The sequence below is a fragment of the Cynocephalus volans genome, chromosome 6 (genome assembly GCF_027409185.1).
Source record: "Cynocephalus volans isolate mCynVol1 chromosome 6, mCynVol1.pri, whole genome shotgun sequence".
Taxonomy (NCBI): Eukaryota; Metazoa; Chordata; class Mammalia; order Dermoptera; family Cynocephalidae; genus Cynocephalus; species Cynocephalus volans.
Genome location: NC_084465.1, coordinates 157,509,936 through 157,522,663, shown reverse-complemented (window position 1 = coordinate 157,522,663; position 12,728 = coordinate 157,509,936). Strand labels below are relative to the sequence as shown.

Below are 12,728 nucleotides of genomic sequence, written 5' to 3'. Positions count from 1 at the left end.
GTGAGTGCACCGGTCATTCCATTATTACTGTCTTCTTTTGTGTTAAATATTTTCTAGGGTGCTATTTTAATTCCCTTGTCATCTCTTCTACCATATTTTAGTGGTTGTCTTGGAGATTACTATTTAATGTATAACAATCTAGTTTTGATTAATACCAACTTAATTTCCATAATATATAAAACCTTTACTCCTATATAGCTCCATTTCCTCCCTGCCTCCTTTGTGCTGTGATTGTCACACATATTTCATCTTTATACACTGTGTGCCTGTCAACAGAGATTTGTACTTACTGCTTTATATAGTAGTCTTTTAAATCAGATAAGAAAAAGAAGTTACAAACAAAAAATACATTTATATTACCTTTTATATATGCCTATTAAGTTACCTTTACTGGTACTCTTTTTTTATGTGGATTCAAATTACTATCTAGTGTCCTTTCACTTCCCTTTAGTATTTCTTGCAGACTCCCTTTAGTACTTCTTACAGAGCCAATATATCTCCAATGTGGCAATACTAAGAGGTGAGGCCTTTAGGAGGTGAGTGGATTTTAAGGGCTCTGCCCCCTCATGAATGGATTAGTCCATTCATTATTAATGGAATAATGGGTTACCATGAGAGTGGCACTAGTGGCTTTTTCTTTAACAAGAGAAAGAGACTTATTGAGCATTCTAGCATGCTTTGCCCTCTTGCCATGTGATGCTTTGTACCACCTTAGGATTATGCAGAGTCTCTACCAGTAAGAAGGCCTCAACAGGTACACTCCTTCAATTTTGGACTTCCCAGCCCCCAAAACTGTAAGAAATAAATTTCTTTTCTTGGGCTGGCTGGTTAGCTCAGTTGGTTAGAGCACAGCCTTATAACACCAAGATCACAGATTCAGATCCTTGTACAGGCCAGCCACCCCCCCCAAAATAAATAAATAATAGATAAAAATGTATTTTCTTTATAAATTACCAATTTTAGGTATTCTGTTATAAGCAACAGAAAACTAAGACACAACACGAGTCAGCTGTTGATTCCCTTTACTGAATTTTTCATTTCAGTACTTTTTAATTTCAAAATTTCTAGTTATTTTTTATCATTTCTTTATTGGTATTCTGTATTGGGTGAGACAAGCTGTCTCATACTTCCCTTTAGTTCTTTACATGTGGTTTCCTTCAGTCCTTTCAACATATTTTAATTAGCTGACATAAAATTTTTGTCTAGTTAAGTCCAATGTCTAGGCTTCCTCAAGGACACTTTCTTTTTTTTTTTTTAACATTTTTTTTTAAAAAATTTTATTATGTCGATATACATTGTAGCTGATTATTGCTCCCCATCACCAAAACCTCCCTCCCTTCTCCCTCCCCCCCTCCCCTCCAACAATGTCCTTTCTGTTTGCTTGTTGTATCAACTTCAAATAATTGTGGTTGTTATATCTTCTTCCCCCCCCCCCCGGTTTGTGTGTGTGTGTGTGTATGTGTGTGTGTGAATTTATATATTAATTTTTAGCTCCCTCCAATAAGTGAGAACATGTGGTATTTCTCTTTCTGTGCCTGACTTGTTTCACTTAATATAATTCTCTCAAGGTCCATCCATGTTGTTGCAAATGGCAGTATTTCATTCGTTTTTATAGCTGAGTAGTATTCCATTGTGTAGATGTACCACATTTTCCGTATCCACTCATCTGATGATGGGCATTTGGGCTGGTTCCAACTCTTGGCTATTGTAAAGAGTGCTGCGATGAACATTGGGGAACAGGTATACCTTCGACTTGATGATTTCCATTCCTCTGGGTATATTCCCAACAGTGGGATGGCTGGGTCGTATGGTAGATCTATTTGCAATTGTTTAAGGAACCTCCATACCATTTTCCATAGAGGCTGCACCATTTTGCAGTCCCACCAACAATGTATGAGAGTTCCTTTTTCTCCGCAGCCTCGCCAGCATTTATCGTTCATAGTCTTTTGGATTTTAGCCATCCTAACTGGGGTGAGATGGTATCTCAATGTGGTTTTGATTTGCATTTCCCGGATGCTGAGTGATGTTGAGCATTTTTTCATATGTCTGTTGGCCATTTGGATATCTTCCTTAGAGAAATGCCTACTTAGCTCTTTTGCCCATTTTTTAATTGGGTTGCTTGTTTTCTTCTTGTAAAGTTGTTTGAGTTCCTTATATATTCTGGATATTAATCCTTTGTCAGATGTATATTTTGCAAATATTTTCTACCACTCTGTTGGTTGTCTTTTAACTCTTTTAATTGTTTCTTTTGCTGTGCAGAAGCTTTTTAGTTTGATATAATCCCATTTGTTTATTTTTCCTTTGGTTGCCCGTGCTTTTGGGGTCTCAAGGACACTTTCTGTTGGTTGCTTTGTTTCCTGTGCATTGACCATTCTTTCATGTTTCTTTGTATGTCTCATAACTTTTGTTGAAAACTGAACATTTTAAATAATATTATGTGTAACTCTGGAAATCAGATCATTTCTGGGTTTTTTTTTTTTTTTTTTTTTTGCTGTTTTATGTTACTGTTTGGTCAGTGATGTTTCTGAACTACTTCTGAAAAGTCTGTATTCTTTATTATGGGTAGCCACTGAAATCTCAGCTCAGTTAGATTACTGCTTACTAATAACTTGACAGAGATTTCCTTAGTCTGGAACCAGTAAGTTTCCCAGTCTTTGCCAAGGGGTTCTGTATGTAGATTGGGGCCCATCTTTAACATTCAGCAGGGAATTTGACAACTCTACCTTAGCCTTCACTTCCTGCTAATGCAGTCTCAGGGTCAGTAGGAGTTTAGAGTTTTCTTAGGTTTTTTTTCTGAGCTTGCACACAGCCCTGGGCATGCATGTCACCCTCTAGATTCTTAGGAACATGTTAGAGTTTTCAAAGTCTTTAAGGACATCTCATTCCCCAGCTTTTCTTTTTAAGCTTTTTGGTCAGTCTATTGTTTGCCCAACTGTCAGCCAGGCACAAAGTTAACCAGATGTCTGTAATTGTTTCAACAAATGTCCCAAAGTAAATTTTTTTTGAACTCCACATCAGGTCAAATAAAGATAGCCTTACAAATAGGGTCTTCTAAGAAGCACCAGACAGGTCAAGTAATGACAGTTCTCTGGGAATGAGCCTTTTAAGGATCTCCAATCCCATTCTTCACTCTCCAGTGACTGCCAGAATCCAGTTTTCACTGTTATTGTGAGCTGTTGATATCCAAGTCTAATATAGAGCTAGAGGGGTGTTAGAGGAATAGGAATATTCTTACTGAGATTCAGTCATTTTTCTTGAATAAACACTTCCCAGATTGCTGCGAGCCTTTGGTTATTTCCAGAGTTCTGAAAAAGTTGGTTTTGACCATTTTTGCCAATTTTCTCATAGTTTTTATGAAGACAACTTTTGGAGGTTGTTACTCTGCCATCTTCCAAGAGCCTACATTCGTAATGTATATGTGACCACTGTTAATCCTATGATAGTACCTTTCTCATAGATTGTTGAGAATAAAATGTTAGCTCATCCATGCTGCAAACAATTACTAAACACCTGCCTAATCTGTGGGCCCTGGAGTGAATTAGACATGACTCTTGCCCTAGAGGCACTCTCAGCTGGTGGTTAGTTAGAGGATAAGCAAAAATAAAATTCAGGGAAGAATTGCTAAGTTCTAGAAGGAAGAAGCAGCTTATGGTGCTATGGGATTTGAGCACAAGGAGAGTGGATATCTGGCTGGAAAGTGAGGGAGGCTTTATGGACAGAGGCTTTCAGCACTTATGGTACATCAGAGCTGATGTGGCATCCTCTGGCTCCAGTCCAGTACTCATACCTCAAGAGGTGGAGAATGAAGTCAGATGAAAAATAACTCGTTCATATCCCCACAGTCTGAACAAGTACAACACAAAGTCTCTATCATCCTAACTTGCACACTCATTGAACACTTATGTGTCAGGTTTTGTTCTAGGCACTGAAGAGCTTCCAAAACACTGAGAAGAGTTTTAGTGCTCATGTGGGGTGAAGGTTTACTGTGTTTGCTGAATCTCTGGCCTTTTACCAGAAATACCATATTGACAGCCTATGGGCAGAACAGGCCCCCAGATTATTTTGTTTGGCCCGCATAGGAATGGCCCACATGAACTAGCTGCCAACACTTAAAAATCAGGAGATTTTACATAAAAATCAGATAAAAGCAGGAGGTCTAGCAATACTGAACCCAAATTCCCACCTGGCAAAATTTGCCTGGAGCCACACGGCTGTACCCTTTAGATGACAATGATTCACCACGGTCTTCATCATTCCCTTTATCTCCCTGACTCTGAGGCTGAATGTCACTTTCCTTATGTCATCACTCTTATTCTGTTGATCTTATTTTAGTTGAAATAAAAGGAAAGTAAAGTATTTCTTGTACACATAGTTCAATCTAAACAAGCGGATTGAATTATGTCCCCCCAAAACTCACTGAAGCTTGAATTGTGTCCCCCAAATTTTATGTATTAGAAACTTAGCCCCCGCTGTGACTGTTAAGAGGGTGGGAAATCCTGTGGTAGTTGAAAGGTGGAGCATTGAAGAGGTGATTGGATTGTAGGACCGTGCAGTAGTGAATGGATTAATAATGGTGGTCAGGGGCGTGGTGTGAAGGGCTTCAAAAGAACAGAGAGGAGAGTCTGTCTCTCTCTTGCTTTCTCTCTGCTCTTTCTGCTTCCACTATCTTGCAATGTGAGGGGTCACTGCCTGCCACCACCAGATGTGTTCCTTGGACTGTGGATTTCCCAGCCTCAAAAACTGTAAGCAATAAATTTTGTTTTCTTTATAAATCACACAGTTGCCGGTATTTTGTTATAAGCAACAGAAATGGACTAACACAAGTATAAACATAAAAGCTAGACCAAGAAGATAATGTGGTTTTAAAAAAGCAGGAGATGGCACATTTCTCTGTGGAAGTGAAATCTATTCCTACATGTTTAAGTCCATCATATATCAAACCATAGTGAGAACTACAACCAATATTTAGAAAAGAGATAATAAAACCAAACGATTTAACCAAAAAAGGAAAAAAGGTGAACATCAATAAAGTATAAATATGAATAAAGTAAGTGTTATACCTCTAAAATACAAGGATGTATCAAGTGAAAAAAATACTTTGGCACCAAAACCTTTCACAGATAGCAATTAATAACAAAAAAGAAGCTATTGTCCACAACAGAAATTACATACCTTAAATGGAAGCAATTATTTGCAATTTTACTTCTAACCAAAAAGCTAATGCTTAATGTGTTGAAGAAATTACAGGATTTCAAAGGTCACAAAGCATTTAAAATAGTAATCTGTAGCATTTTCAATTGAAATTATACAGTACAAATTAAAAATATATCACATGGTCAACCATGTTTATTCACTGTGTCCATGAGAATTTCAATGGGCCTGGAGAGCTTTTGGACATGGCACCCATGCAAGGCACAGCATCAGGAAATGACACATGCATGTGTCCACAGGTCATGATGCCTTCGGAATGCTGTTGTCTGAGCTTAAGAAACATAAACCCAGTGTTTTTATAAGGACAGTAGTCAAGGATACAAACACAAGGGATGACACCAAAACTATAAAATAGTAATGAACTGAAAACCTATTCATGATTTGGCCTGCAGACAACTGAACAATTTGCATGAGGAACCTGGAGGCACAGGATGGTAACATATGAACACTACCTGGAAGTTAGGTGATGTGCTGAAGAGAATATTCTTGAACTGCTCAAAGAAATACATTTCACTCAGAAAATTCCTACCCTGGCTTATGAGGAAAGATAACAAAGACTAGGGTTGGGATTGGCATCACACCTCTTTAAACATGTAAATATTCTTGGGCCAGGACCTCCACAAAGTTACAATACGTGAGTCAATTCATTTATTCCTAGTGAAACAATTTTTTTGAGAAACGCATTTGCTAAGACATAATCTTGTCCACTTTCTTATAGAAAAGTCACTTTCTGGAACTGAATGTTATATCTAGACTACATTCCCCCAATTGTACAGATAAAGACCGAATTCTCATAAAAGTTCTCTTACTTCAAAACTGGCTAGAGATTAGTACTGTTTTTCTAGTTAATATTAGTAATAAAAACTTAATAAAAACCAACAAATGGAATAGAGCTAAATGATACTGCAAACTAAATATGGCAAGACTGGCATTCCAGATGTCCCCAATATCTCAAGGCACAGTCATCCTAAAAATAAAGTCTTTCCATGTTTCAAAGACAATGTGTGAACAGCTGTTCTCCATCATGAGTGGCTACAATTATAGTTCCTAGTTGGCAGTTAGAGCAGCACTGTATTCTGCAACAAGGAGATCTGACAGGTTTTTTTTTTGGCAGCTGGCTGATACAGGAATCGAACCCTGGACCTTGGTGTTATCAGCACCACGTTCTAACCAACTGAGCTAACCGGCCAGCCAGTGACAGTTATACCTTGGTACAAAAGAAAAGATGTCAGGTTCCAAAGAAATGAATTAGTAAAAAAAAAAAAAAAAAATTCATAACTTGACAATTAAAATGTCTTTTATTTTCAACTTTATTTTTTTCATTTGATCTTTATAACTTCTAATACCATACATGTTTGTGTTGCTATGTTGTTACACCAAAGCTGAATTAAAATAAAGGCAGCTTGATCATATTTCTGTTGATCTGTCTTCTATCAGCCAGCTGCATTCATTTGCTGTATATTTCTGCCCCTGAGTTTGATGGCCCTACCTTATTTCCCATTTGACTAATATAATCTTTCATATTTCAATATTCTAGAAAAACAGTTACATCCCTAACCAGGGAGGATTCTCCTACTGGTAGGGATCGTGGATAATCCTTTCTTATGCACTCAGCAGAGCCAGAAATTCAGATGCTCAGAAGCCTTAACCAGTGCACCCACCGCTCCTCTGCAGGACCACATATGGCTCTTCTTTCACTCACCTCCACAGTTCCTTGGTCCTTGAAACCTCATTCCAGACCTAGAACGAGGAGGAGAGAAGTGTGTGGTCAGACAACAGGCAGTGAGCACCTAGCCTGCCAGGCCCTGTGGAGGGGACAAGAAGCTGAATCAAACTCAGTCCCTGCACTCAAGAAAACGCACCCTGAGGTAGAGCTAGAGACATATTTGAATAATCAAAAACAATCAAATAAGGGCAGAATGAGCAACTCAATGGGGGTAAAGGGTGGGGTGCCAAGGGACTCAGAGAAGGGATGACTGATCAAGTCTCAAAGAATGAGTAGCGGTTCTTTACGTGGCTGCAGCATTGCTGAGACACAACAGCTGGGCGAATATTCCTAAGGGTGAAAAAGATGAATGAGTAATTTGTCTTAATTAGAACATAGGATTCTGGGTGGAGAAGAATGGGAAAAGGAGCTGAAGGTTGGCTTAGACCAACTCCCAAAAGTCGTAATGGCAAAAACAGTGAGATGCTACTTGAGAATTTTGAAGAGGAGAGTGGTAGGGTCAAACTGCATCTCAGAAAATCACTTTGGCTACTGTGAGAAGGAAGGTTTGGAGCTGAAAGCAGAGAAGTATGCCTGGTAAGAAGGCTGCTGCAATGAAGTAAATTAAGGCACGGGCCAAGGGGATATCCCAGAAATGCTGGACGGCAGAATGAGGGCAGCCTCCAGCCTCCCAGGCTGTCCTGTATCCTCTACACAGACTATCCTCCCACGACTGCTTTCTGCAGTAGTGTTTACCAGGAGGCTCAGGATAGTTTCACGGAATAGGGAACAGAGTGCCAGACCTTTCCCCCCCGTCAGGCCCAGGCCTGCCTCATGGAACTTCCTACCCTCTCCAGCTAAGACGTCCAGAATTCTGGAGCCTACACAGCTTCAGTGGGCAACTCTCTAGAGCCTTCGGTGGGCCAGAACCTCTGAGGGTCCCATCCCAGACATGTGGCTTTCCAAGCCCCGGCAGAAGCAATGACCACCCTCTCTGAGCCCAAGCGACCCCTTCAACAGCCCTCATTCACCTGCCAACTCAAAGTTCCTACGCCTTTAAGAAGTCTTTTTGGCTGGTAGAAGTGTAAAGTTTATGTTCTGCAAAATCAAACCAGGCAAGGTGATCTGTGCATTTTCTCTGTATATCCTTTCTCTCTCTCTCCTTTCTATAGTTCCTAGTTCAAAACGCAACTGAGATCTTCTTTCCCAGACAGAGAATTGTAATACACAATACACCCTGCAAAATAAATGCTACCCACCTTTAAAGGATCCTTCTGTTAGCTCCTGGCCTTCACAATGACACCGTGAGGCAGGGATTACTGACCTCATTTTACCTATGAGGAAACTATGACCTGGGGAAACTGGTGCTACCATAGGGTATTGGGCACCTCCCTTTCAAACTTGTCCCCTAAGTTACCCCTAGCCTACTGCCATGGAAACAGCTAGGGATCCAATTCCAGCTCTGTGCATAACTCCATGGGTGACCTTGGGCAAATCACTGTGTGATATTCAGTATCCTGATCAGTAAATATGAGGGCGAAAGCCCAATATTTCACTTGATACACTTAAAAGTATAATAACGGTATTCTAGCAAGGATCTGCTTATTAACCTTTTTGTAAAACGATATAATATGTATTTTAAGTTCCTTAAAGAAATTCATTTACTCAACAAATATTTACTGAGAGAACTTAACCGTCAAGGCACACACTGGGTGACAGAGACAGTGATGAAAAGTACAAACTCCCTCTCTTAAGAACGGATTTAGCAGGGAAAACCCGATACTAAACAAATACACCATACAAATAATCACGAGATTACAGTTCTGCGGAGTCCTCGGGGGAAGAAGACAGCGTGCGTGTAACACAGGGCGGTGCACAGCGGGGAACCCACGGGACAAGCTCACTCCACCAGTGTTTATTTCGTGAGCACCGGCATGAAGGAAACGACGGACGGGGGGTGCGAGTGGCTGGGGACGGACACCTCTGAGCCGGCAGGATGCGGAGCCATCAGCATCACCATCACGGGGAGAACCGGGAGTGTGGCCGTCCGGGCACAGGGAACGGGTAAAAGAAAAGCTCCCAGGAAGGAAGTTCCAGAACATTCCAGAAAAGGCGAGAATGCAAAGAAAAACGGTCTCTAAGCCAATTTTAGGGGTGAACCCTGATGGCAGGGAGCCTGCGTCTGGTTCACAGGCGCCCAGCGCAGGAGAAGGGACGGTCGCTAGAGCCTCCCGAGGACGCCGAGGTCTCCGCCCGGGACCACGAGCGACTCCCGCCGCTTCACGGATTCAGAGCAGACCGACAGCCTCCGCCACGGACAGGGAGACCGAGGGTCCAGAGGAGAAGCCCCGGCCGCGGACGCGCCGGCGACCACAAGCCCAGGCCCTGCCTCTCGCCCTGCACAGAGCGCGTCACCTTGTCCACCTGCGAGGCGCTGAGAAGGTCTGGGGCCTCCAAGAAGGAGAAGACGCGAAGCAGCTCGTCCGGACCCAGCAGCGCGTCCATCCCGCCGGCTCCGCCCAGCCCGGCAGCCTTCGCCGCGCTCCCGCCCCCACCCCCCTCCGGCCCCTGCTCCCGCCCCGCCGGCTCCGCCCAGCCGGACGTGCCCGGACAGCCACGCCCAGCCCACTCCGCTAACTCTCTTAAGTGCCGGCCGGCTCCTCTTTCCCTGACTGCCAACTTGCCTCTGCCCTCGCGCTCGTCCTGATCCTCGCACTGAACCAACCCTGTTTTAAACCCTTGTCCTGGCCCTCGGTCTGACCTGCTCCCTTGCACTGGACCTTGCACTGGACGCCGAGCCTGCCCCTGGACCTTGCTCTCGCTTTCTCGACCTCACCTTTGACCCGGGCCTGACCCTGGTCTTTTTTTTTTTTTTTTTTTTTAATTTTATTTTGTCGATATACATTGTAGCTGATTAATGCTCCCCATCACCAAAACCTCCCTCCCTTCTCCCTCCCCCCCAACAATGTCCTTTCTGTTTGTTTGTTGTATCAACTTCAAATAATTGTGGTTGTTATATCTTCTTCCTCCCCGCCCCCCGGTTTGTGTGTGTATGTGTGTATGTGTGTGTGTGAATTTATATATTAATTTTTAGCTCCCTCCAATAAGTGAGAACATGTGGTATTTCTCTTTCTGTGCCTGACTTGTTTCACTTAATATAATTCTCTCAAGGTCCATCCATGTTGTTGCAAATGGCAGTATTTCATTCGTTTTTATAGCTGAGTAGTATTCCATTGTGTAGATGTACCACATTTTCCGTATCCACTCATCTGATGATGGACATTTTGTTCACCCTGGGCCTTCACCCTGACCCTGCTCCTCATCCTGACTCTGACCGGCGCTGGCCAGCATCTGCCATCTACCCCTACACTTGTTGCTACCCTCACCTCAGCCCTCAAGACCCTGACATTCACTGTGTCCCTGGCCTTCACTGTTGCTTCACCACTACCTGAACCTCCCAGAGGGCAGGGTCCTGGCCCTGGCCATCGTACTGACCCTCACTATCCCTTTCCCTACCATTGGTTTTCTCCCTAATGCTGGTCTTGGCCCTCATCCTTGCCCTGGTCCTGGTCACAGCCTCTGGTCACAGGGGTCCTGACTGTCACCTGTGCCCTCGCCTACATCTGTCCCACGCCTGGCCTCAACTCTGACCCTCGCCCTGGCCTTTGTCTTGGCTTTGGCACTGGCCCTGGCCCTCACCCTGGTCATTGCCCTGGCCTAGGTCCTTGCACTTACTTGCTCTCACCTTTGCCCTCCCCTCGCCCTTGCCATATGACTCTCATCCTCGCTCTGGACCCCTTCTTTGCCTTCACTTGGGCCCTGAACTTTGTACTTGCACTAGCCCTGGCAGTTCACCTGACCTTCCCCTGGCCTGGCTTTGCCATCTCCCTTATCCTTGACCTCAACTGAACCCTTGCCCTCAAGCTGGTCTTTGCCCTGGCTCTTACATTTGCCCTCATTCTCTTTGACTCTCACCCTCACTATGAAATTGAGCCTGAGCCCTGTTCCTCACCCTTGCCTGGTTTTTCCCTCATGTTGGTGCTTGTCCTCACCTAACATTCACCCTCACCCTGACCTTCGCAGTCACCCTCACAATGACCCTCAGCCTCCCTCTCACCTTGGCGCTGTCCCTTGTGCAAGCTCTGCCCTGACCCTCACCTTGGCTTTTATGCTAGCCTTGATACCAGCTGTGGACCTCATGTGGTCTTGGTCCTGGCCTATACAGGTTCAGATCAGATTTAATGTAAAAGTGAAGGGCAGAGTGAAGGTCAAGATCAAGTTCAAGGTCAGGGATAGGTTTGGTCAGGGTGAGGACATGGTCATTGACAGAGTGAGGTGAGGTAAAATTGACAGTCACATTCAGGTTGACAGTGAATGTCCAGTTCTGGATAGGATTCAAGGTCAATTCCAGAGTCAAGGTGAGTGTGAGGTTGATGTTCAGGATTAGGGTCCCTGAACTTGACCTTGACCATGAACTGACCCTGACCCTCTAATGTATCCTTATCCTGACCTTCACACTCATCTTGACCTTGGGCTTGATTTTGAACCCAACCCTAACCCTAAAACTTCCCTCACACTAATTTTGACCTTGAACTAAATTCTGACACTGACCATAGCCCTGACCTCTCCTTTACTTTGATCCTTAATTCGACACAGTCCTTTACTCTGAAGATCAATGTGAGGATAATGTTAGGGTCAGGGTGAAGTTTAAGTCAGGTTCCAGGTCAGGGTGAGCGTGAGGTTCATTGTCAAGTTCAAGGTCAATTCAAAGTCAAGGTGGGTATATTAGTTTTCTATTGTTGCCTTAAAACAACATAGTAAACATAGTGCCTTAAAACATATGCTTATTATCTTTTAGTTCTGTAGGTCAGAAGTCTAGTCTGAGTCTTGGGCCAAAATGAAGGTGTCAGCTGGGCTGTATTCCACACTGGAGGCTCTGGGAGAGAATTTGTTTCTTTGCTCATTAAAGTTTTTGTCACAATTCAGCTTTTTGTGGTTTTATGAATGAGATTTCCATTTCCTTGCTGGGTGTCTGCTGAGATCCCTTCCCAGCTCCTGAGACCACCTACATTCCTTGGCTTGTGGCCCTCTAACTCCATCATCAAAGCCAGCAATAGCAGGTCAAGTCCCTCTCCTCTTTCTTCCACTTAATCTCTCTCTCTCTGCCTGCAGCCAGGAAAAGCTGTCCACGTGTGATTAGATTGGGCCTGACCTGCATAATCCAGGATGCTCTTTCATCTCATGATCTGTACATCTGCAAAGTCCCTTTTGCCATGTAAGGCAACATCTTCATAGGTTAGAGCATGGACATCTTTAGGAGGGGCCATTATCCTGCCTGCCACTGTGGATCAGGGTCCGGTTTGTGGTCAAGGTCAAGTTCAAAGTGAAGTTCAATGTGAGGATGGATCCGGATTAGGGTGATTATCAGGCTCAGGATGACGGTTAGCATAATGGTAAGGGCCAGTGTAGAGGAGAAGTTCAATTTCAGGGTCAGGGACCAGATTCAAAATCAAGCCAAGGTCTTGATGGGATCAAGGCAGGTTGAGGATGAGGGTCAAGTGAAAGTCAGGTTCTGCCTCAAGATCAGTGTTAGAGTGCAGAAGAGGCTGTAACCTAGGCTCCATGGTCTCCTAAACGCCCAGGCCCTCACTACCACTAACAGGTCCAAGACAGGAAGTGAACCGGTCATAACCCTTTGTTCTGAGTTTCTGTTCTCGCAGGAAGGGGCAAGAAATCTTAAACCATACTAGACTTCCCTCAAAATATATTGGCTGAAACTGAAATATGGGCCACAGAGATGAACTTTGGTGAA

At 43.5% G+C, this 12,728-nt stretch overlaps 1 protein-coding gene across 1 annotated transcript in view; it reads right to left on the bottom strand.

Moving 5' to 3' along the window:
* Positions 1–10,469, bottom strand: part of LOC134381102 (F-box/WD repeat-containing protein 12-like) — a 28,746-nt gene extending 18,277 nt beyond the window's left edge. Inside the window, exons 1-3 of the mRNA XM_063101156.1 lie at positions 10,365–10,469; positions 9,332–9,631; positions 6,914–6,951 (exon numbers count right to left, since the gene is read on the bottom strand). Of these exons, the coding sequence (XP_062957226.1) occupies positions 6,914–6,951; positions 9,332–9,631; positions 10,365–10,469 (443 nt within the window). The remainder of the gene's footprint in view (positions 1–6,913; positions 6,952–9,331; positions 9,632–10,364) is intronic.
* Between the last annotated feature and the right edge of the window lie 2,259 nt (positions 10,470–12,728).